The sequence below is a fragment of the Felis catus genome, chromosome D1, assembly GCF_018350175.1.
Source record: "Felis catus isolate Fca126 chromosome D1, F.catus_Fca126_mat1.0, whole genome shotgun sequence".
NCBI lineage: Eukaryota > Metazoa > Chordata > Mammalia > Carnivora > Felidae > Felis > Felis catus.
In genome coordinates this window covers 114,927,331-114,949,426 of record NC_058377.1, presented here as the reverse complement: position 1 = coordinate 114,949,426, position 22,096 = coordinate 114,927,331, and the positions used below count along the sequence as shown (strand labels likewise).

The window sequence follows — 22,096 nt, the reverse complement described above, 5'->3', positions numbered from 1 at the left end:
CAGCTCCCCATGGGCTCTGGAGCTTGACAAAGAGGGGGTCCTGGCAAGGCTCCCGGGCCCAGGCACCCGACTGCCCTACCCCCAAGGGCCCCCCCAAGCTCTCAGCAGCTGGGGAGAGGCCACTGGATGGGGACAGGAGAGGGGCTGCCGTGACCGTGGCGGTCGTGGGCCTTCGGGTCTCTAGGCCTTTGCTCTGCTGCTGCTGCTGCTGCACTGGGGGCTCCTGGCGCCTCTGCCTGCGCTGGGAGGGCCTCCATGGCTTCCAGCGACCCCAGCACCACTTGGAGTGTCATCACCGTCCCCATTCCACAGACTCAGAGTGGTCAAGCCACTTGTCTGAGGCCACAGAGCTCGGACCAGGAGCCAAGACATACGCTTGGGTCTCTCTCTGTCTCTCTGGAGTGGACTCCTGAGCCCCTAGGTGACAGTCCTGTCGCTCTCCGTGCCCCCTCAGACTGCCTCCACCACCTGCCCGGCACACTGACTGCAGGGCCCTGGGGCCGGGGCTGGAAGACATCCTGTGCCCCCCACCCACCCAGGGCCCCTGAGTGCGGAGTAGATGACAGGGGTGCAGACTGTCTCTGGGGAGCTCGGCCAACGGGACAGGAGAGATAAGGAAGGTGAGGCGCCCTGCTGGCTTCCCAGGTTTAAAGGGCAGCTGGGTGTGGCTGCAGCCCCAGAACCTGTGGACAGGGTCCTTCCGCCCTGCAGGGCTGCCTTGATCGCACAGAGATGGCGCACTGAGTGAGCTCATGGGGCCGGTGTCTGAATTCCTCCTTTATTGGTGACAGGTGCAACCCCTCCTCCTCCCGCTCCACCCCTCCCTGGCCTGGACTCCACGGTGCTCCCCTTGCAGACAGTGGGGGAGGCTCCTTCTTCCTCAGGGCCTCATCCTTGACATCTCAGCAGGAGGCATGGCCGGCTGTGAAAATGCGGCCCCAGACCCGGGTCCAGGAGGCAGCTGGGGAGACCAGGCCTCATCCAGGGGGTCCCTCAGGGGCATCCTGTGGAGACAGCCAGGTTAGGGGCTGGACGCTGCCACCCATCTGGCCAAACTGTGCCTCCTCTGGTCACCAGCTCTTTTTCCTTCCCAGGCCCCCCCACCCTCGCCCCTGCCTGTCCAGTTCCTGCCATGGATCTAGGGTGCCACAGGGGACCAGGGGGAGGGGCTGGGGCAGAAGCTTGTGGGTGGGTGGGGGGGGACGGGCTGGTGGTGGCGGCTGGGGCCAGGACGGGGCTGGGGTGGGGAGGTGGGGGGGGCTGGTGGGGGCTGGTGGCGCTCACCAGGCCTGCAGGGCAGGCGAGTGGGGCCACTGCAGGCAGAAGCGGCCCTCAGACGACTTGGTCCAGCTCGTGCTGTTCTCTGTGTCCAGCTCGCTGCCCCCCACGCCAAGTCGGAATTAGTCCTGGAGCTGGGGGGCGCCGCCCCCGCGCCCCTCCCTCGGCCCCGGCCCCTCACCTGCGCCCCCCCACCCCGCGGCCCCCCCTCCCCGCGGCCCCGGCCCCTCACCTGCCCCCCCCCACCCCGCGGCCCCCCCTCCCCGCGGCCCCGGCCCCTCACCTGCGCTTCCCCACCAGGCCCTGCAGCAGTCGCTGCAGACGCGCGCTCTCCCGCAGGCGGCTGAGCTCGCTGGTGAAGGTCCCATCCGAGTGGCGCGGTGCCCTGGGGAGGGACGGCGGGGCCGCGGGCCAGGTCAGGGCCGGCGGGGGCGGGGCGGGGGCCGAGGGGCGGGCGCGGGCGCGGGCTCACCTGGGGGGCGCGGGGCGCGCGGCGGAGCCCGGCAGCAGCAGCGGCGGCAGCAGCAGCAGCAGCAGCAGCGGGGGCCGCATGGCCGTGGTGGGCGCGCAGGGGGTGCTGAGCGCTGCCGCCGCCGCCCGGGCCCCGGCCGCCCCTTTATATTGTCCGTGAGGGGCGGGCCGGGGGCGCTCGGCACCGCCCCGGCTCCGCGCAGCCCGGCCGCGCCCCCATCGATCGCGCGGGAAGGTCAGGGCCGCCCCCCCAGCTGTCGCCCCGGCTGGCCCGCCCGCCCTCAGCGCCGCGTCGGCGCCCCTCGGCCGGCTGGGGATGGGGGGGGGGCGGGCCTGCACGAGGAACGGCAGGAGCAAAGCCTCAGAGCCTCGCCCCGACGCGCTTCCGAGGCGCGGCGGGGGGCCGGGCACCACCCTCGGGGCGCAGAGGGGCGCGGGGTGGGGGGCGGCACGAGGGCGGAGGCCGGGACCAGGGGGCGTCCACCCGAAGCGCGGACTCCGCTGGAGAGGCCCAGGCCGGCTGCAGGCCGAGCCGGGGTCGAGCCCCCCGGGGCGCCCAGCATTTGAACTTTCCGAGGACGGACAGGAGGTGGAGGTGCGGAGAGGGGACAGAAGAAAGACGGCAGCTGGGTGACTCCCGCTCCCTCGTTTCGGGTTTAGGTCAGGTTCGGCTTCTAGAACCAGGACTGCTGACATCCGTGAACATAAATTAGGAGTCCAGTAAACGGACTTATAGTAAACTAGGAGTTCTTGTGTTAGACTTTACATTATTTTTTTTTCTTAAGATTTTATTTTTAAGTAATCTCCACACCAAGGTGGGGCTCGAACTCACAACCCTGAGATCAAGAGTGGTGCGCCACCAAGGGAGCCCGCCCAGCTTCACATTCATTTAAAAATAGTTAGTAGAGGGGCGCCTGGGGGGCTCAGTCCATTAAGCGACCGACTTAGGCTCAGGTCATGATCTCAAGGTCCATGAGTTCCAGCCCCACGTCTGGCTCCGTGCTGACAGCTCAGAGCCTGGAACCTGCTTCGGATTCTGTGTTTCCCTCTCTCTCGGCCCCTCCCCTGCTCACACTCTCTCTCTCTCTCTCTCTCTCTCTCAAAAATAAACATTAAAAATTTTAAGAAAAATAATTAGTAGACTTTTTAAAAGAGCAGTTCGAGGGTCACAGAAAAACTGAGCAGGAAGTATGGAGTAGACCCAGGCCCAGCCCCCCTGCCCCTAACATCCTGCGGGACAACTGATGAGCGTCCCGGTCCAAACATTAGCTCTGATGGCCTGTCACATAATTTACTTTAGCGCTCATCCCAGTGTGTAAACGAGGGTTTTCGCAGATGCACGATGAGTGCATCCAACTCTGGCCTGTCCTGGCTTCAGTGCCCCTAATTCCTTGTGCCCCAGCTGCTCGTCCTTCAGTCCCCAGTCCCTGAACTTTGCACCGACCGCACTGTCCTATTCCCTGGTGTGGACGCACCACAGCTAACCCACCCACCTACCAAAGGACACCTTGGTCACTCCCAAGGGTTGGCAGTTATGAACAAAACTGTGATAACCGTGTGCAGGCTTTTGTGTGGACATCAATTTCCAGCTCTTTGGGATAAATACAAAGCGCGTGATTGTTGGATGGGACAGTCACTTTTGTAAGAAACTGCCAGACTTACCCAACGCACCGATCCGCGCTCCTCCCGGCCCCGAACGAGACGCACATCCTTGGTGCGGCGTTTGGGTTTTGGGCCATTGTAACAGGCGTGTAGTGATAGGCTGCTTTCTTTACACGTGTTTTGAAGCAGCTGCTGTGGCTTATTCCTGCACGCAGTCGGCAGATTAAAACGCCCTATGCTTTCACACCGTTCACAGGTCGGTCACGTCCACGGGAACACGCCCACTCCCGACACTGGTGTCAGACTTCTCAGCACCTCAAACACTCAAGCCCCCGGGGAATAGCTTCCCAAGAAAAATATTCCCGTTTATCAAAAGGACACTAAAATTGAAGTTTACAAAATCTACAGCAAAATTAACGTGCAGTAAAAAAATGAATTTTGGCACAAGTCTTGGCTCGTGTAACCACCACCACAGTCGGGACACAACACCTGCACTCCGTCACCCCAGAGGCTTCCCTCCCGCTGCACCTCTGGGGTCACAGCCTCGGCCCTGAGCGCCTCTGGTCACAGCTTCATGAAATCACAAGCAGTCACTGGCTCAGAGGGACAGACGGAGGGTGCGGCCAGGGAGAGGCCTCCTGTCACAGGATATTTGTTTCTACCGCCTTCTCTGCTGCCCAGGGTTTCTCCAGGGACGGCCCCTCCCTGTGCCCTCCCACACATGCTGTGCGGCGGTTTGTCCCTCGTGGGGGGAGACTCGCCTCCCGAGACACCCCTGCCTATGCCACCGCGCCGGGAATCAGGAAGGAGGACGCCTAAGAAACGTGGCGCTGCCTCAAGCTTCGCTTCCCATTCTGTGCTCTACTTTGAAACAAACAACATGGGGTACAGGCCACGACTGCAAAATGCCACCTTTATAAAAGATTTTAAAAAGTTCTTTTTAATTTTTATTTTACATTGATTTATTTTTTGAGAGACATAGAGAGACAGAGTACAAGTTGGGAGGGGCAGAGAGACAAGGAGACACAGAATCTGAAGCAGGATCCAGGCTCCGAGCCGGCAGCACAGAGCCCGACGCGGGGCTCGAACCCACGAACCGTGAGATCATGACCTGAGCCAAAGTCGGACGCTCAACCGACTGAGCCACCCAGGCACCCCAGTATTTTTAAAAATTTTAAGCCATCTCCATCCCCAACGTGGGGGCTCAAGCTCACAACCCCAAGATCAAGTGTTGCACCAGCCAGGTGCCCTGCAAAGTGCCACTCCCAACCCACAGGTTTCAGGGAGCACCCCCCCAGCCCGGGTCCCCAGCATTTCACTCTCAGCTGAGTCCTTGTTACAAACGCACAAAGATATCGCTTACATGAACAGCCATTCAAAGCCCCGGATCGGACATCACTCTGTGCAGAGATCCTCATAATGGTCAAGTTCAGGGTCCAGGATTCGCAGGGAGAGGAAGCTTCATTTTCCCGGGGTTAGTGTAGGAAGTGGTGCGTTCCGAGCTGGAAACGTAGCTCAGTGTGACGCCGTTTCATGCCCTGAATAAGCAAAGAGCAGAAAGCAAGCTCGACTCCTTTTTGGGGGGTTTTGTTTCGACCAAGATTTAAATGTCAATTTCAAGTTAATTGTATCTACTGTTGGTTCTCATTAGGGGCGTTGTAGGAAAGCACTGAAGAGAATCCTCTCTCAAACCTACACTCCTCTACTCTTCCCTGCCTTCGCTCGGCCACACAACTGCACCATGGAACCTGATTCAGGTGCTGGCTTCATACTTTCAGGCTATCAGCCTGGCGCTCACAGCGATATCACGTAACCTTATTTTAGTCTTAATGAACATACCCTCTTAAGGACTGGGGGAAAAACAACTTGCTTTTATTATTACAGAGAATTAAAACCACACAAAAGTAGACAGAATAGTATAATGAACTCTTATGCACCATTGCTCAGCGTCGATCATTTATGACCAATCTTACCTACCCCTACTTTCTCTGTTGTTCTCAAATGAATTTTGGAGCCGAATTTGTATCATTCTCAGAAACCGCATCGTTCATCTGTAAGGATTTCAGTATATATCTCAAAAAGATAAGGACTGCGGTCTGCTCTCCCCACAGATCACCCAGGAAACCTGCTGGTCAGACAGAGCTGAGTTATCGAGCGCCTGGCAAGGACGGACATTAGCTGACAGTCTTAGTAATGATTCTAAAGGAGGTATGAAAGGGAAGTGGTTATGGGGATTCGGGATAAGGGCTCAATTGCTTTAAAACGGGTCTTTCAAAGCAGGGATCTGGTGGGGACCACAAAAGGGTCGTGAATGGTTTAGGGTGGGTGAACACAGGGAGGCAACAGTCCTAATATTAATGAGGTGGAACTTAGAGTATTTTGTTACATTTTCATCTCCTGTGCAAGATAAGACACTTCCCATATATCACCTCCCAAAGCTTCGTTATTTCAAGTCCCAAACGAGACCTGGAATTTATGTTGTGTGTGACGTGAGGTAGTAATTTCACTTTTGTCTAGATGGCTGTCCAGTTGCCCAGCGTCAGTTATTACAAAGGCCATCCTTTCTCCACTGCCCTTCGATGCGTTTTATTTGTAAGTCGCCCGTCTGCGTACGCTCAGGTCTACTTCTGGGCTCTCTGCCACGTGCCAGCGGCCGAATCTCACTCCTGCGGCGTCTCAGGTGCGATGCCTTAATTATTCACCGTCTGAATCACAGTAACCGTTTAAGTCTTACTGTCTAATACATCAAATGCTGTCCCTGTTTTGCTTCAAGGACGTCTGAGCTATTGTGACCGTTTGTATTTCCATTTAAACTTCAGGGCAACTTGTCAGGTTCTACAAGAAGATACTGCCAGGGGGTTGATCGGAACTGCATCACACTTAGATCAACTTTAGGAGGTAATCAAACTGTGGTTTTGGGTCACATCTCCTCAATTACTAATAATGTTGAGCATCATTTCATGTGCTCCTTGGCCATTTATGTACCTTCCTTGGAGAAATGTCCGTTAAGTCCTTTGCTGATTTTAAAATTGGGCTGTGATTTTGCTACTGAGTTCTAAGAGTTCTTTATATATTCTGGATACTAGGCTCATCAGCTATGTGATTTGTGGATATTTTCTCCCATTCTGAGTTTCCTTTTCACTCTCTTGACAGTGTCCTTTGATGCACAAAAGATGTTAAGTTTAGGGGCGCCTGGGTGGCTCAGTCGGTTGGGCATCCGACTTTGGCTCAGGTCATGATCTCACAGTTCATGAGTTCGAGCCCCGTGTCGGGCTCTGTGCTGACAGCTCAGAGCCTGGAGCCTGCTTCGGATTCTGTGTCTCCCTGTCTCTCTGCCTCATTTCCACTCATGCTCTCTGTCTTAAAAATAAATAAAACATTAAAAAAAAAGATGTTAAGTTTATGAAATCCAATGGTCTACTTGTTTTCTTTGTGCTTTTGGTGTTAGGATTAAGAAACCATTGCCAAATTCAAAGTCATGAAGATTTGCCCCTATATTTGCTTCTAACAGTTCTATAGTTTTAGATCATATATTTAAATCTTTGATCCATTTTGAGTTATTTTGTGTGTGTGGTGTAAGGTAGGGGTTCAACTCCACTGTTTTGCATGTGGGCGGCCAGTTGTCCCAACACCATGTGGAAGAAACTCTTCTTCCCCCAGTGAACAATCTTACACCCTTGTTGGAAACAAATTGATTATAAATGTGGGGGTCTACATCTCAATTCTCAACCCTATTCCATTGATCTATAAGAAATCAAAACCGTACTGGTTTGATTCTTGTAGCTTTGTAGTAAGTTTTGAAATCAGGAGCAGTTGAGTCCTACAACTTTGCTTTTCTTTCTCAAGATTGTCTTGGTTATTTGTGGTTCCTTACATACAATTGCATATGAATTTAGGAGTGACTTTTCCATTTCTGTAAAAAGGGGGCCCTTGGGGTTTTGATAGGGAGCATACCAAATCTGTATGTTGGTTTGGAGAGAAAAGCCATCTTAACGACATGGAGTCTACCAAGCCACGCGCATTGGATTTACTCATTCTTGTCTTTAATCTCCACCCCCCCCCCCCCACACACACACACACCGGCAATGTTTTGTAGCTTTCGGTGAACACAGCTTTCACCTTCGTGGTTAAATTTCTTTCTAAGTATTTTCTTCTTTGCGATGCTGTTGCAAGTGAATTATTTTCTTCATTTCATTTTTGGATTGTTTGTTGCTAGTGTATAGAAATATAACTGGTTTTTATATGTCGACATCATATCCCACAACTTTGCTGGATTTGTTAGTCGTAACAGGCTGAGGCTGAGGGTGAGGGTGAGGGTTTTGTTTTGTTAGATTTTCTATACATTAGATCATGTCATCGGCACAGAGAAATCGTTTACTTTTTCCTTTCCAATCTTGGATACCTTTTCTTTCTTTTTCTCGCCTAATTGTTCTGGTAGAACTTCCAGAACATGATACAGAGAAGCAGCAGAAGTGGGTGTCCTTGTCTTATTCTTGATCCTAGGGAAAACGCTTTCCGTCTCTCACTACTGAGTCCGATGTTCGTTGTGGGTTTTTCAAAGATGTCCTTTATCATTTCGGGAGGTTTCTTTCTATTCGTAGTTTATGGAGTCTTTTTGTCATAAAAGGGTATTTGGGTTTCATCAAATGCTTTTTCTACATCAGTTGAGATTACTAAATGGATTTCCACCCTCCGTTCTATTAATGTGATATATTACATTGAGTTTTGTCTGTTGAATCACCCTTGCGTTCCTGGAGCAAATCCCCACTTGGTCATAGTGCACAATCCTTTAAAAAATGCTGTTAGATTTGGTTTGCTCATATTTTGTGGAAGAGTTTTGTATACACATATTTATAAGGGTTGTTTATCTGGAGTTTTCTTTCTTGTGATGTCATTGCTGAGCCCTGAGAGTTCTTTATATATGTTGTATAGAAACCGCTTGCTGAAAATAGGATTTGCTGATATTTTCTTACATTCTATGAGTGGAAATTTCAAATTTTAATGAAGTCCAGCTTATTTTTGCTTTAATTTGTAGACCATGCTTTTGGTGTCATGTCTACAAACTCTTTGCGAGGGGTGTCTGGCTGGTTCAGTCAGAAGAGCATGTGATTCTTGATCTTGGGGTTGTGAGTTTGAGCCCCATGTTAGGTGTAGAAATTACTTAAATGAATAAATAAAAACTTGAAAAAAATTCTTTGCCAATTCCCTGGTCACAAATATGTCCCCCATATTTCCAAAATTTTTATAGCCTTACATTTTACATTTACATCTATGATTCATTCTGAGTTAGTTTTTACGTAGTGTTAGCATTAGATCAAGGGGCTGGGGGGGGGGGGTGCATGTGAACATCCGATTGTCTCAGTGCCCCTTACTGAAAAGACTGTCCTTTCATTTGTGCACAAGACATATCTCCCAATTTATTTAGGTTTTCTTTTATTTATTTTACCAATATTTAGTAGTTTTCAGCATATGGATCCTGTACATGTTTTTAGATTTAAACATATTTCATGTATTTTTATAGCTGTTGTAAACAGTAATGTGTTTTTACTTTTTAATTTTGGCTTCCAATTGTTTACTGCTGGTAGACCAAGATATAACTGATCCTTGCGTGTTGACTTTGCATCCTGCTATCCGGTTAAACTGACTTATGAGTTCCAAGAGCTTTTGTAGATTCCCTGGGGGTTTGCTTAGACAGTTGTGTCATCGGTACACAGGGACATCCTTTCCAATCTGGATGTCTTTTATTTACATTTTTATTGCCTGACTGCACTAGCTAGAGTGGCAGCACCATATTGAACAAAAGGTGAGAGTTGGGCGCCTGGTTGGCTCAGTTAAGTGTCAGAACCTTGATTTCAGCTCAGGTCACGATCTCATCATCATGAGATCGAGCCCCGTGTGGGGTTCTGTGCTGACAGCACAGAGCCTGCCTGGGATTCTCTCCCTCTCTCTCTGCCCCTCTCCTCGCATCAAAATAAATGAGTAAACCTTTTTAAAAAGGTGGGAGTGGACATTCTTGCTTCTGAGTTTAGCTGGAAGGCACTCGGCCTTGCACCACAAAGTGTCATGCTGGCGATACGGTTTGAAGGTGCCTTTGTTGGGTTGAGGGAGTTCCTTCCATTTCCAGATCACTAAGCACTTTTATCGTGAATGCAGGTTGAATTTTGTCAAATGTCTTTTCTGCATCAGTCAATACGATCATGTGGTTTTTCTTCTTTGGATTGCTAACTGGTATTTTACATTAATTTGAGTCTGTCCTTTTCAAATTAAGCAGCTAATGCTATGAATTTTCCTCTGAGCATTGTTTTGGCTCTATCCTATAAACTTTGATATGATGTATCTTCACTTTCCTTAGTTCCGAATATTTTATAATTTCTCATTTGACCCACGGATTACTTAGAATTGTGTTAATTCCAAAATTTTGGGGGATTTCCCTGTTATCTTTCTGTTGATTTCTAGTTTAATTCCTTTGTGGTCAGAGAACATACTTTTTATGATTCTCATTCTTTAAAAAATGTCTTAAGCTTCTTTTTTCGATGCAGAATGTGGTCTACCTTGGTGAAGTTCCATGTGTACTTGAAGAGAATACGTATTTCTCTGCCGTTGGATGGACTGTTCCACGATGTCAAATATGTCTGCTTGGTTGGTGGTTGTCCAGATTCTTCCATAGCTTTGCTGATATTCTGTCTGCTTGTTCTATTAATTAGGAAGAGATTCTTAAACTTTTGAACAACTCTTGCGAGCTGAATAAACATTATCGTGAATGTCTTCAGCGTCCCATAAAACTCTGTGGCGAATGATTACAAAACTGGCCCCGAGACCTGCTCAAGTGTCACCACCAGGGTGACGGCTCCAGCTTCTGTCCTATCCTAGAGGGTCATAGACCTACTCCTCAGTCCCGGGAGGATGGAGTGGCCTCTCAGGACCCATCCAGCCTTAGAGGTGGCACATCACAGCTTCACTGGCCAGAGGCTCTGGACAGAATTAGGACCTCCTCCTCTCAGGCTGCGCTGCCCAGCCCCGTACATTTTATTGAGCCTCACCAAAGTTGGTCTGCAAACCTGGGGTCACAGACTTTTTGTGAAGTTCGTTATTTATGGCTAATTTTTTTTTAAAGGAGGCTTCACACCCAGTGCAGAGCCCAACGTGAGGCCTGAACTTATGACCCTGAGATCAAGACCTGAGTGGAGGTTAAAAGTCAATGCTTAACCACCTGGGTCGCCCAGGCGCCCCTATGGCTAGTCTTTGTGGGTGTATGGTTCTGTGAGTTTTGAAAGATGTATTTGGACACCTGGCTGGTTCAGTCCAAGGAGCATGCAACTCTTGATCTCGGGGTCATGGGTTCAAGGCCCATATTAGGTGTAGAGATTACTAGAGAAAAAAAAAACTAAGCTTTAGGGGTACCTGGATGGCTCAATCAGTTAAGCGTCTGACTCTTGATCTCAGCTCAGGTCTTGATCTCAGGGTCATGAGTTTGGGCCCCATGTTGGGCTCCACGCTGGGCATGAGCCTGCTTTAAAAAAAGAAGAAGAGGGGCGCCTGGGTGGCGCAGTCGGTTAAGCGTCCGACTTCAGCCAGGTCACGATCTCGCTGTCCGTGAGTTCCAGCCCCGCGTCAGGCTCTGGGCTGATGGCTCAGAACCTGGAGCCTGTTTCGGATTCTGTGTCTCCCTCTCTCTCTGCCCCTCCCCCGTTCATGCTCTGTCTCTCTCTGTCCCAAAAATAAATAAACGTTGAAAAAAAATTTTTTTTTAAAAATAAAAAAAGAAGAAGAAGAAGAAAAAGGCTTTAAAAATAAATAAATAAATAAATAAATAAGTATTAGCTTTGTAGGCACCACCTAGTCCCATCACCTCCCAAACTCTCATTCTTTGTGAGCCCTAGGCGCCACTTTTCTTCTTCTTTTTTTAATGTTTTTGGGAGAGAGAGAGACACACAGCATGAGCAGGGGAGGGGCAGAGAGAGGGAGACACAGAATCCGAAGCAGGCTCCAGGCTCCGAGCTGTCAGCACAGAGCCCGACGCGGGGCTCGAACTCATGAACCACAAGATCGTGACCTGAGCTCAGATGCTCAACTGACCGAGCCCCCCAGGCATGGTGGTCACTCCTCTAAATGCATACGCCCCTTACAAGAAGTCTTCAAAGAACACGCGCTGGAGCCGAAGGGAGAAATCGAAAATCCCACCAACTGTCCATGGAGGCTCTAACACCTCTCTCAGTAATTAACAGAACAGACCGGAAAGGAGCCAGGACACAGAAATCCGAAGAGCAGCGTCCTGATCCGACTGACGCACACGTCCACCTCATCACAGCAGAACACACTTCCTTCCAAGCAGAACATCTGCGGTGACAGATCATGTTCTGGGCCATAAACTAGACCGTAGCAAGTGTAAAGGAGCCGAGGTCCTCCGCAGCACCTTTTTCTCACTGGGATGGAACAAACAAAAGGCAAACGACAGGAAGTCGACAAGGAAATCTACCAACATTTGGAAACAAAACATCCCAGTTCTACGTGACCGTGGTCACAGAAGAGAATTTTGAGCTGAACGTGATTGGGGGTGCCTGGGGGGCTCCGTCGGTGAAGTGTCCGACTTGGGCTCAGGTCATGATCTCGCGGTTCATGAGTTCGAGCCCCGTGTCGGGCTCTGTGCTGACAGCTCCGAGCCTGGAGCCCGCTTCTGGTTCTGTGTCTCCCTCTCTCTCTGCCCCTCCCCTGCTCATGCTCTCTCTCTCTCTCTCTCTCAAAAATAAATAAAAACAGGGGCGCCTGGGTGGCGCAGTCGGTTAAGCGTCCGACTTCAGCCAGGTCACGATCTCGCGGTCTGTGAGTTCCAGCCCCGCGTCGGGCTCTGGGCTGATGGCTCAGAGCCTGGAGCCTGTTTCCGATTCTGTGTCTCCCTCTCTCTCTGCCCCTCCCCCGTTCATGCTCTGTCTCTCTCTGTCCCAAAAATAAATAAAAACGTTGAAAAAAAAATAAATAAAAACATTTAAATTAAAAAAAAACAAGATAATTATCTATGCAGAAATTCTGAAGAAAACTAAAGAAAAAAACCCTTGCATTAATAGGGTTTCGCACAAGGGAAACACAAAACTTGTATTTCTACGCGTTAGCAATGAACAGCTGGAAATGACAGTTTTAAGCAGAACCACTTACCAAATACGCCAGAAGCCATGAAATACTTAGTTGTGAATCTTACAAAATATGTGCTGAAAACAAGATACTGATGAAAGACTTCCAAGAATATCCAAATAAGTGGAGAGATACACCTACGTTCATAGACCAAAGACTTAACCTCATGAAGATGTCCATTTGCCCTAAATCATCGTATGGATTCTGCACGATCCCGATCACATTCCCAGCAGGATTATTTTTGTAGATACAGACAAGCTGACTTTAAAATCCATACATACAGACAGAACCGGAGAAGCCAAAACACTGTTGTGAAGGAACAAAGTTCAAGGGCTCACAGAGCCCGATTTCGTGACTTGCCGTAAAGCCAAAGTGGCTGAGGCTGTGTGTTGGCGCTGGAAGGAAAGACAGACAAAGAAAAGGCGCTCAAGTGATTTTTTGACAAAAGGTCAAAAGCAAGCCAGTGGTGAAAGGATGGTCTTTTCAACAACGGGAGCGGGTTGTTGTTGAACAACCACAGGCGAGAAAAAAAGAACCTCAGCTTGTGCCTTCCACAGAAGAATCACCTCAAATGCGCAGTTGGGAGAAGGAAGCGTCAGGCTGCAGTCCGGGAGAGTATTTTCACATCATACGTCTGGCTTTTTTTCCCCCTGCCATTCTAGTGTGCGACGGCACGTCCTTGTGATTTTTATTGTCATATCCACGGTGGCCAATGACACCGAGCACTTTCTCACAAGCTTACTGACCGTGAGAGTTCTCTGTTTGTAACGTGCCTCCTCCAGACCTTTCCCCTCGTTAAAACTGGACTGTCTTTTCTCGTTGACTTGACGGGGCTCTTCGTATATTCTGGATCTGCACCCTGTATCAGAGACCCACACTGTACGCGCCCTTTCCCGGTCCAGACTGCCTTTTCACCCGTAATGCTGGCAGACATCTGGGGACCAGGAGGAAACGCCAGGCAGATCAGACGCTAAAGACCCGCTACTTGGCATCCAACCCAAGATCACAAAGCCACCCCCGTCTTGGGACTTGTGTCCTGTGAGAGAATGACCTTCCTACTGCTCCAGTCACTAGGACGGTGAGTTCTCTTGCTTGAAGCTTCAGAGAGGAAGAAAGCCTTCCTCCCTCTACTAATGTGCATGAAAGGGATCGAGCTCAGCAAGGTGGCCACTCTGTTCCCTGCTGTCTTTGAAATCAGGATCCCGGATTCCTGGCAACAACTCTGTGCTCCAGACCCATCCTGAGTGTCCCAGCCTCCCGGGGCAGGGGGCAGCCAGAAAGGGAAACTGAGGGGTCCCATGTGCATCACATGATCCCACAGAGGGATGCAGGCAGAGCACCCACTTCACGGCCCCTTTAGTGACACTAAAGGTAGGTGTCACTCTGATTTTAGTAAGTCCATAATGGAAATTCTGGCTGAGGGGCGCCCGGGGTGGGGGGCTCCTCGGTTGAGTGCCCGGCTTCGGCTCAGGTAGTGATCTCGCAGCTCGTGGGTTCGAGCCCCACATTGGGCTCTGTGCTGCCAGCTCGGAGCCCGGAGCCCGCTTCGGATTCTGCGTCTCCCTCTCTCTCTGCCCCTCCCCCACTCACACTCTGTCTCTTGTCTCCTTCAAAAATAAATAAACATCAAAAAAATTTTTTAAAGAAAATTCTGGCTGAAATACATTTTCCATCTACGTTCTTTCCGTGCACATTTGTGGCCCGATAGAGGACAGTCCAGGCCGACTGTCATGTACAGCTGTCTCTGGCTGACTCTGAGTGTCCCACGCATCTGCTCTGTGATAGTCTTACCTTCGTGGACCTGGGGACACTGTCCCAGGATCCTCCCATGCTCTCACAGTCCTGGGGTGGCAGGTGGGGTGATGGACCCGGGACGGCCTCAGTGCTCCAGGGAGGAGGGCCCAGGATCTAGTGATTGTGGGCTTGGTGGGTGCAGGTGAGAGGGTTCTCATTTGGGGCTTTTTCTTCTCTGTGAAGGAGGTGACTCCTTGGAGAGTGCCTTCCTCCTGTTACGTCATTTAATGCTGAGCAGTAAGCACCAGGCAGTGGCCGTGGTGGGGAGTAACTGGGCGTGGTTTCGGTCAGGGACGAGAGGATGGGGTGCAGGGCCCTAGACCGGCGTCTGCAATCATTTCGGGGGGATGTCCTGGGGCACGTGAGGTTGGGTCGGATGAACGAGGGAAGCCTCATCAGGGGGCCCACGGGGCCGCCGGCGAGGAGTTCGGGTCTCCCGGTGCCGGATGAGCAGCGGCCCCGCCTCCGCCCGGAGGCGCCTCCCGGAGTCCCCCCCTAGCCCTCCCCCCGCCCCGGGGAGCACACAGCCCTCCGGCGCATGCGGGACGCGGGGTGTCTGGGGCCCGGCGGGACGGCGCTGGCGTCGGGTGCCCGCACTCCCCCAGGGGTGGTCCGGCCGACCTTCCACCCCCGGCGTCTCCGGGCGCAGACCCGCGCGGACCTCCCCCGACCCTGCGCCGCGCGGCGGGACGCTGGGCCCGCGCGTGCCAGTCTTAACGCCTACCTCGTGGGCGCCTGCATTTGTCCGCCCGCCCGCCTCCCGGGGCGCACAAGTCCGAGACGGGGCGCACCTCCGAGCGCCCGGGGGCCGGCCGCGCGGGGCGGATCGGGGCGGGACTCCGGCCGGGCTCGGGGCGGGCCCGGGGGGCGGGGCTCCGGGGTTCGCGACCCGGGCTCTGTCCGCGGTGCTGAGCGCCCGCCCGGGCGCATGGGGCAGGTGCGCCATGGGGAACCGCAGCGCCGCGGACGCGGATGGGCTGCTGCAGGGGCGCGGGCCGGGAGCGGGCGGCGGCGCGGGGACCCCCGGGGCGGCGGCGGCGCTGGCGGGGGGCGTGCTGCTCATCGGCGCGGTGCTCGCGGGGAACGCGCTCGTGTGCGTGAGCGTGGCGGCCGAGCGCGCCCTGCAGACGCCCACCAACTACTTCATCGTGAGCCTGGCAGCCGCCGACCTGCTGCTCGCCCTGCTAGTGCTGCCGCTCTTCGTCTACTCCGAGGTGAGCCCGCGGTCCCGCCGCACGCGCGCGCTCCTCCCCTGCGCCTTCGTCCCCTGTCCCCGTCCGCACAGGGGACCCGAGCGACCCGGCCGCTCGGCTTCTCGGGAACCTCGAGAACCTGTGCAGGCCCCAGGACCACTGGAGCCTCGGTCCCCTGACACTCGTCCCCCCCCCCCCGCCCCCGCCATCTCGGTGTCCGTTAGCCCGCTCGGCTGGGCGACTGTCCGCCCTCCCTCCGCTGTACCTGTACCTCGTCCCCCTGTTTTGGCGTCTGCTCCCCAAGAGATGTCTTTGTCCTTCAAGCCAGGGAGGGACCTCAGAAACAGGTGACTTTGGCAGTCCAGCCACCCACCACCCCCTCAGCTGGGTTCCATTCCCCAGGGGAGCCAGATGGAAAGGCAGATTCATGCTCAGTCCCCCTGGCTCTCCCTGGGGCGCAGAGACACATACACATCACTGCACAAACCACAGCCGTGTGTGACCAGGCACACGCACACAAGAGCACCCAAGGGAAGGAGACCCTCGCTCACAAACATGCTCTGCCCATAGCGGGCGGGGGGTGGGGGTGGGGGTGGGGGGAGGGGGCACTCAGCTGCTAGGAGCTGAGGGGGAGTGAGCGGGGCTGCAGGAGGGGAGGCCCTGACCCCTGACAGTGGAAGCAAGGGCAGGGGCTTCTGTGAGCTCCAGAGCCCCCGTCAAGAACCAGGGCCCAGAAGCTCCATCCCCAGACCAGGTCTGGCCCTTGGGTGGGTCCCGCTAGGTGCCAGCCCTGTCTGCTTTGCCGTTTGGGCAGAGAAAAGCTGCTTAGGGCTGGGCTGGGAACTCGGCGTCAGGGGCCGTGGGGGGAAGGGAGGCTCCAATTTTCTAAGGGCGGACATGGTGAGTCCCGGCCAGGCTGGGGCAGAGCTGGACAAGGACACCCATGACCTGCCCCTCCCCCAGAGCCACAGACAGACGTCACTGACTGAGGGCTCCTAAGCTCCTAATCGTCCCAAATCAGCGGGAGGGGATTTAGAGGGGGGGGGGTGGCTGTAGAGGGGGGTTGGCAGTAGAGTGGGGGGGGGCTGTAGGGGGGGTGGCTGTCTGCTCCTTTGCCTTTGGTGGGGGCACTGGGCACAGTGAGGAGCCTTTATATCTTTTAAAAAAAAATTTAATGTCTATTTTTGAGAGCGACAGAGACAGACAGAGTGTGAGCAGGGGAGGGGCAGAGAGAGAGAGGAAGACACACAATCTGAAGCAGGATTCAGGCTCTGAGCTCTCAGCACAGAGCCTGACGTGGGGCTCGAACTCAGGAGCTGTGAGATCAAGACCTGAGCCCCGACCCCCCAGGCGCACCGCAGAGACTTTATATCTTTTAGGTGATTTATCCTCAGGGCAATTCCGTGGATGCTGTCTTCACCCCTCCTCTACAGATGTGAGGTGATAATCTCGAGTCCCAGAGCAGTGACAGTTTAACCAGACAGGTGGACTCTTAGCCATCCTGTGGGGAGGAAATGGGGGCAGGGGCTTCACGCTCCAGGGCAGCAGAATCCCTGGGACCACCCCTACCCTGGGATCCTCTCGCCAGAGATCCGGCTTTCAAGCATTGACCTCACCTACAGAGTCTCCCCCAGGCCTTTCTCAGTTTTAACCGGTGGGGGTGGGGGTGGGGGTGGGGGGGAGGGTTGGGGGGTGAGGAGAGGTGTGAGGGGGATTGGAGAGGGGGGAGGGGGTGGGGTGGGGGAGGGGGTTGTGGGGGGGGAGGGTTGGAGCGGTGTGGGAGGGGGAGGGAGTGTGTGGGGGTGGGGAGGGTGGTGGGGGGAGGATTGGAGGGGTAGGGAGGGAGTGTGAGGGGAGTGGGGAGGGATGGGGGAGGGTTAGAGGGGTGCGGGTGGGGGAGGGGGTTATGTGTGGGGAGGGTTGGAGGGGTAGGGAGGGAGTGTGAGGGGTGTGGGGAGGGGTGGGAGGAGGGTCAGAGGGATGGGGTGGGGGAGGGAGTGTGGGGGGTGGGGAGGGATGGGGGAGGGTTAGAGGGGTGCGGGTGGGGGAGGGGGTTGTGTGTGGGGAGGGTTGGAGGGGTAGGGAGGGAGTGTGAGGGATGTGGGGAGGGGTGGGAGGAGGGTTGGAGGGATGGGGTGGGGGAGGGAGTGTGGGGGGTGGGGAGGGGGTGGGGGAGGATTGGAGGAGTAGGTAGGGAGTATGAGGGGAGTGGGGAGGGGTGGGGGGAGTGGTGGGGGATGGATGGGGGAGGGGTGGGGAGGGTTGCAGTGGTGTGGGAGGGGGAGGGAGTGTGTCGGGGGTGGGGAGGGGTGGGGGGGAGGATTGGAGGGGTACAGACGGGGTGTGAGGGGTGTGACGACGGGTGGGGGGAGGGTGGGGATGGGAGTTGGGGGGACCCTGGGACCCTCGCCCAGCTCAATGTGAAGACTGCTCGGCCTGTGGACCTCTGGCCTCTTCCCGCTCCCCGCTGATATTCAGTACCCGCTCCCCCTAAAAGGAGGGGGGTCGGAAAGCGCCGGCGCCGGGTTCCTGGCCCCGGGGCCACTGCGGGAAGACAGTCAGCGGGTCTTGTGTCTGTTGCCCCCTCCCCCCCTCCCCGGGCGCAGGTCCAGGGTGGCGTGTGGCTGTTCAGTCCCGGCCTCTGCGACGCGCTCATGGCGATGGACGTCATGCTCTGCACCGCCTCCATCTTCAACCTGTGCGCCATCAGCGTGGACAGGTGAGTCCCCGCCGCCCGGCCGCGCGCGCGCGCCCCCTGCCCCGTGCCGCCCGCCCTCACCGCGCCCCCCTGCAGGTTCGTGGCGGTGGCCGTGCCGCTGAGCTACAACCGCCAGGGCGCCGGGGGGCGTCAGCTGCTGCTCATCGGCGCCACGTGGCTGCTGTCGGCGGCGGTGGCGGCGCCCGTGCTGTGCGGCCTCAACGACCCGCGCGGCCGCGACCCCGCCGTGTGCCGCCTGGAGAACCGCGACTACGTGGTCTACTCGTCCGTGTGCTCCTTCTTCCTGCCCTGCCCGCTCATGCTGCTGCTCTACTGGGCCACGTTCCGGGGCCTGCGGCGCTGGGAGGCGGCTCGCCAGGCCAAGCTGCACTGCCGGGCGCCTCGTCGGCCCAGCGGCCCCGGCCCACCGCCCCCCGAGGTCGGCGAGCCCCCCGACGCCGTCGCGCCCCCCGACGCCGTCCCAGCCGAGCCGCCGCGGCAGGCACCCAGGAGGAGGCGCGCCAAGATCACCGGCCGGGAGCGCAAGGCCATGAGGGTCCTGCCGGTGGTGGTCGGTGGGTACCTGCCCTGGGGTCGGTGGGCGGAGCGGAAGGTGGCAGTGCCCCCGGTGGGAGGAGGCGCCCAGGGCGGGCTGGGCGCCGCGGGGACCCGGGTTCACCGCGCCCTCCGGCCCCGCCCCCAGGGGCCTTCCTGGTGTGCTGGACTCCCTTCTTTGTGGTGCACATCACCCGGGGACTGTGTCCTACCTGCGCCGTGCCCCCGCGGTTGGTCAGCGCGGTCACCTGGCTGGGCTACGTCAACAGCGCCCTCAACCCCGTCATCTACACCGTCTTCAACGCCGAGTTCCGCACCGTCTTCCGCAAGGCCCTGCGCCTCTGCTGCTGGGCGGATCCCTCCGCGTGCGCCCACTGCGTCCTCTGCGAGGACCTGGGCCCGGGAGGACCCGGCCATGCCTCCGGGGGCAGGACCCCAGTAAGGGAGGGGGTTTTGTACGACTAAGATTAAACAAATTCCTTCCTAAACGCCTGCTGGGGAGGCTGTGGGCTGGGGGAGTGGGCTGGGGGGTGTGGGGAGGAGCGGGAGGAGGGGCCTCTGCCCCACCTGGAGCCCAGACCCCCCCCCCCACCCCGCCAGGCCAGTGAACCCCTCCTTCCTTCTGAGGAAGCCCAGAGAACAGACCCCACCAAACTGGCTCCTGGCTCAGGGTCAGGTGGGAGGGATGCCAGTTCTGCCCCTAGGCTGGGCAGGGAGGCTCCAGAAAGGCCCATTCAGCCTCGCCCATGGAGAAGCTTCCAGAACCAGACCAGCTCTTGCCTAAGAAGGTTTGGGCTCTGCTTGTGGGGCTGTCCACGGGCTCACCCATGGTGACTCACACCCTCCTCCGAACGGTTCCCTCCCTGACACACCGTGGCACCAGCTGCACCCCCACCCCCAGCTGTTGCCCCTCTTTCAGTGGAGAGTGTAAGACAGCTGTCCTGCAGGGAGGGGGCAGTTTCCTGAGACTTCCCCAGTGGGAAGGCAGCCACCGTAGGCCATCAGCAGCCGGGCCCCCTGCTTCTGCAAGGACCAGCCAAGCGTCCACTCCACTGTCCTTACAGACTCAGCAGAGCCGGGCCCAGGTCAGAGCACGGCTCCCGGCCAGCTCCCGGCTTTGGTGATGTCCCAGGCCCCAAGGAGATGGGGCCGGGGGGCCGGGTGGGTGGGCCCACCAAGGCAGCCTCCTCGATCCTCTGCCTTGAGGCTGCCCGTGGGGTGGCGAGGCCCAGAACAGGGGAGCCAGGAGGAGGTGCCCGGCCCGAAGCAGGGCAGAGCCACCAAGCTGCCCCGTGTGCTGTGGCTGACTGGCCCCCCTGCTCACAGTAAGGCTCCTGTTCCTAGGGAGGAGGGGGCAGCTCTGAGCCCCTCCGACCAGGGACAGCTCAACCTGGACTTCATCTGGGCCCTCCCGGTCCTGGGGCCCCAGGGTTACTATTCCCGTGTCGGGGACGCTGTCTGTGGTTCGAGGCGCGAAGTTTTCTTGCGAACCTGAGAAATGACGGGCTGTGAGGCTGGGTGATACCTCAGCATGTTAAACTCTTCTGTGGACAGAGGGGGGCCGCCCCTTCCCTCCTGCTCAGGGTCTCAGTGGGAGTGGGGAGAGGGGCACCCAGTGGACCCTGGCTCTGGCGGCTGCTTGAGTTTCTGGCACCTTCTTGCCCATGAAGCGTGAGGGCAGCTGCAGCAGACACCCTGAGTCTCCCCACAGGGAGCAGCCCCGATATTCAGACAGGAGCCCCGGATGGCTGTCCCAGGCACAGACACCTGCTCCGAGCTGGGTCTACGGTCCCTCCCGGGGGTTTCAGACTTGGAAGTAAAGGGCAGGGACAGGGCCACTGGGGCCCTCAGGCTGAGGGCAGGGTCAGATTCGGGGCCCCACGTGCCCCCGATGCTCCCTTCACGTGTGCCCGTGGAGCCGCGCCATCGGGACGCGGCCAGCAGCTCCCCTGCCAGCCAGCTGTGGGCCCCTCCCCACCGGTCTGTGGGCTGACCGACCTCGTGAGCTGCACCCGCCCTCGCCCTCGGCGACAGAGCTGAGAATGGGCTGGGAGCTGCTGGGGACCCCACCCCCTCCCCGCTGGCCCTCTGGACAGAATCTGCAGCTCCCAACAGAGGGGGACAAGGTGGGCGAGGGGGACGGGGTGGAGCAAAAGGTACATGGGAGCCACAGAGGGCCCGGCGGACCGGGAGGCCCCCGGAGGCGCCTCGGCCATCAGGCTCACTCAGCCGCGCCCGATGATGCCAAGGGTCACCCCAGCCTGCGGCGCCCTGAACGGCCCAGCCTGTGCTGACCGCCGGCTGACAGAGGCCGGCCCCTCGCCTGTCCCTGGAGGCTGGAGATGCCCTCAGAAGCCCTGACGTGGAACTCTGTGGACCAGCCTCGAAGCCTGGGCCCCCGAGGGCAATTTCCAGAAGCCTTCCCCCAGCCAGGGCTAAGAACACTTCACAGGCCTAGAAACGATACCCTTTGAAGGCGCTGCCCCCACAACGTGCATTCCGGAGGGTCCTGTTTTAAGGAGTTGGCCGCCAGAGGGAGGCAGTGGCTCTGGGGCCCGCACGTGAAGTCTTTCCGGGCAGGCGGGTGGCCGACGTCTTCAAGTTGGGGGGGGGGTGCTCCCAGATCCCTTCTGCTGAGGCTGACGTGCCCCCCGGTCCCCTTTCCTGCCACCTCTACGCTGAGCAAACCCAGGGAAGCAGGGGGGTGGCCAGGGCTGAGATGTGCCCCTCCCCCCACATTGTCTGCAGCACTGCACCTCTGAAGATTGTGCCCAGTGGGGGGCGGGCAGTCTGGGGGGCATCGAGGTCAAATCTCGGCGCTCACCACGGCCTCAGCTTGGGGCACGTGCCCAGATTCCTCAGCCTTTATCTCCCTGAGAGGTGCTGGCAAAGGCAGGAAGGTGAAATTCGGTGACTCCAGTACGTGCTAAACTCAGTAAAAGAAAATCCAAGCTTAGTCTGCAGAGGTCATGAGGGCAGAGGCAGCAGCTTCTGGGGAGCAGGGCCCACGACGGGCTCCCTGAGAGCAGCCGACTGGGGTCTGTGGCGAGGCCAGGCCAGGCCCACGGACCCCAGGGCGCCTCTGGGAGCCAGGCTCGGCTCGGGAGATAGAGCAGCATCGCCGGGACCCCCATGCTCACACCCCTTCCTATCAGGACTTTGGCCACCCCCTCAGCTCGTTCTGGAGCCAGCGTCCCCAGAGCCAAGTCTCTAGGGTGCTACAGACTTGGGAGAACTTTCTGGAAGTAGGAGCCCAGGAAGGGTCAGGGCCGGGGGAATTCTCCCCCTCCCACAGGGGTGTGAACATGCACAGTTCGCAGAACCGGCAGGTGAGCGGGAGAATCCAGGGAGGCGTGCCACCGTGCCAGCGCCCAGGGGC

The 22,096-nt window shown here is 56.7% G+C and overlaps 2 protein-coding genes and 1 long non-coding RNA gene across 5 annotated transcripts; 2 read left to right on the top strand and 1 right to left on the bottom strand.

Annotated features, from left to right (window-relative positions):
* Nucleotides 1–763: 763 nt before the first annotated feature.
* Nucleotides 764–15,099, bottom strand: SCT (secretin). 3 transcript variants are annotated; one of them, XM_045039753.1, is made up of 5 exons: nt 14,996–15,099; nt 4,715–4,889; nt 1,562–1,663; nt 1,285–1,377; nt 764–1,004 (listed from the first exon to the last, which is right to left on the bottom strand). In XM_045039753.1, coding segments are annotated over exons 2-5 (321 nt in total). In that variant the 5' UTR covers nt 4,717–4,889; nt 14,996–15,099; the 3' UTR covers nt 764–880. The 3 variants fall into 3 exon arrangements, with proteins under 3 accessions (XP_044895688.1, XP_044895689.1, XP_044895687.1); XM_045039754.1 differs by lacking the exon at nt 14,996–15,099 and adding an exon at nt 14,269–14,758; XM_045039752.1 differs by lacking the exons at nt 4,715–4,889; nt 14,996–15,099 and adding an exon at nt 1,751–1,938.
* On the top strand, nt 4,886–6,548 carry LOC123380687. Its single transcript, XR_006586760.1, has 5 exons — nt 4,886–5,108; nt 5,463–5,559; nt 5,869–6,031; nt 6,171–6,249; nt 6,505–6,548. It is a non-coding gene; the product is annotated as an uncharacterized LOC123380687 (long non-coding RNA).
* A 54-nt stretch (nt 15,100–15,153) lies between the features above and the next one.
* DRD4 (dopamine receptor D4) lies at nt 15,154–19,209 on the top strand. Its single transcript, XM_023240262.2, has 4 exons — nt 15,154–15,485; nt 18,071–18,183; nt 18,259–18,737; nt 18,866–19,209. Exons 1-4 carry the CDS (start codon nt 15,216–15,218, stop codon nt 19,180–19,182), a joined length of 1,179 nt encoding a protein of 392 aa, XP_023096030.1. The 5' UTR covers nt 15,154–15,215; the 3' UTR covers nt 19,183–19,209.
* Nucleotides 19,210–22,096: the final 2,887 nt, after the last annotated feature.

Bases quoted from the DNA above. Each gene is read 5' to 3' on its own strand.
- SCT (XM_045039752.1), bottom strand. From the start codon at position 1,830: ATGCGGCCCCCGCTGCTGCTGCTGCTGCTGCTGCCGCCGCTGCTGCTG. The intron at 1,664-1,750 runs GTGAGCCCGCGC...GTCCCTCCCCAG, and splicing joins GCGCGCCCCGCGCCCCCCAG to GGCACCGCGCCACTCGGATG. The intron at 1,378-1,561 runs GTGAGGGGCCGG...CGTGGGGGGCAG, and splicing joins GGCCTGGTGGGGAAGCGCAG to CGAGCTGGACACAGAGAACA.
- DRD4 (XM_023240262.2), top strand. From the start codon at position 15,216: ATGGGGAACCGCAGCGCCGCGGACGCGGATGGGCTGCTGCAGGGGCGC. The intron at 15,486-18,070 runs GTGAGCCCGCGG...CCCCGGGCGCAG, and splicing joins CGCTCTTCGTCTACTCCGAG to GTCCAGGGTGGCGTGTGGCT. The intron at 18,738-18,865 runs GTGGGTACCTGC...CCCCGCCCCCAG, and splicing joins GGTCCTGCCGGTGGTGGTCG to GGGCCTTCCTGGTGTGCTGG.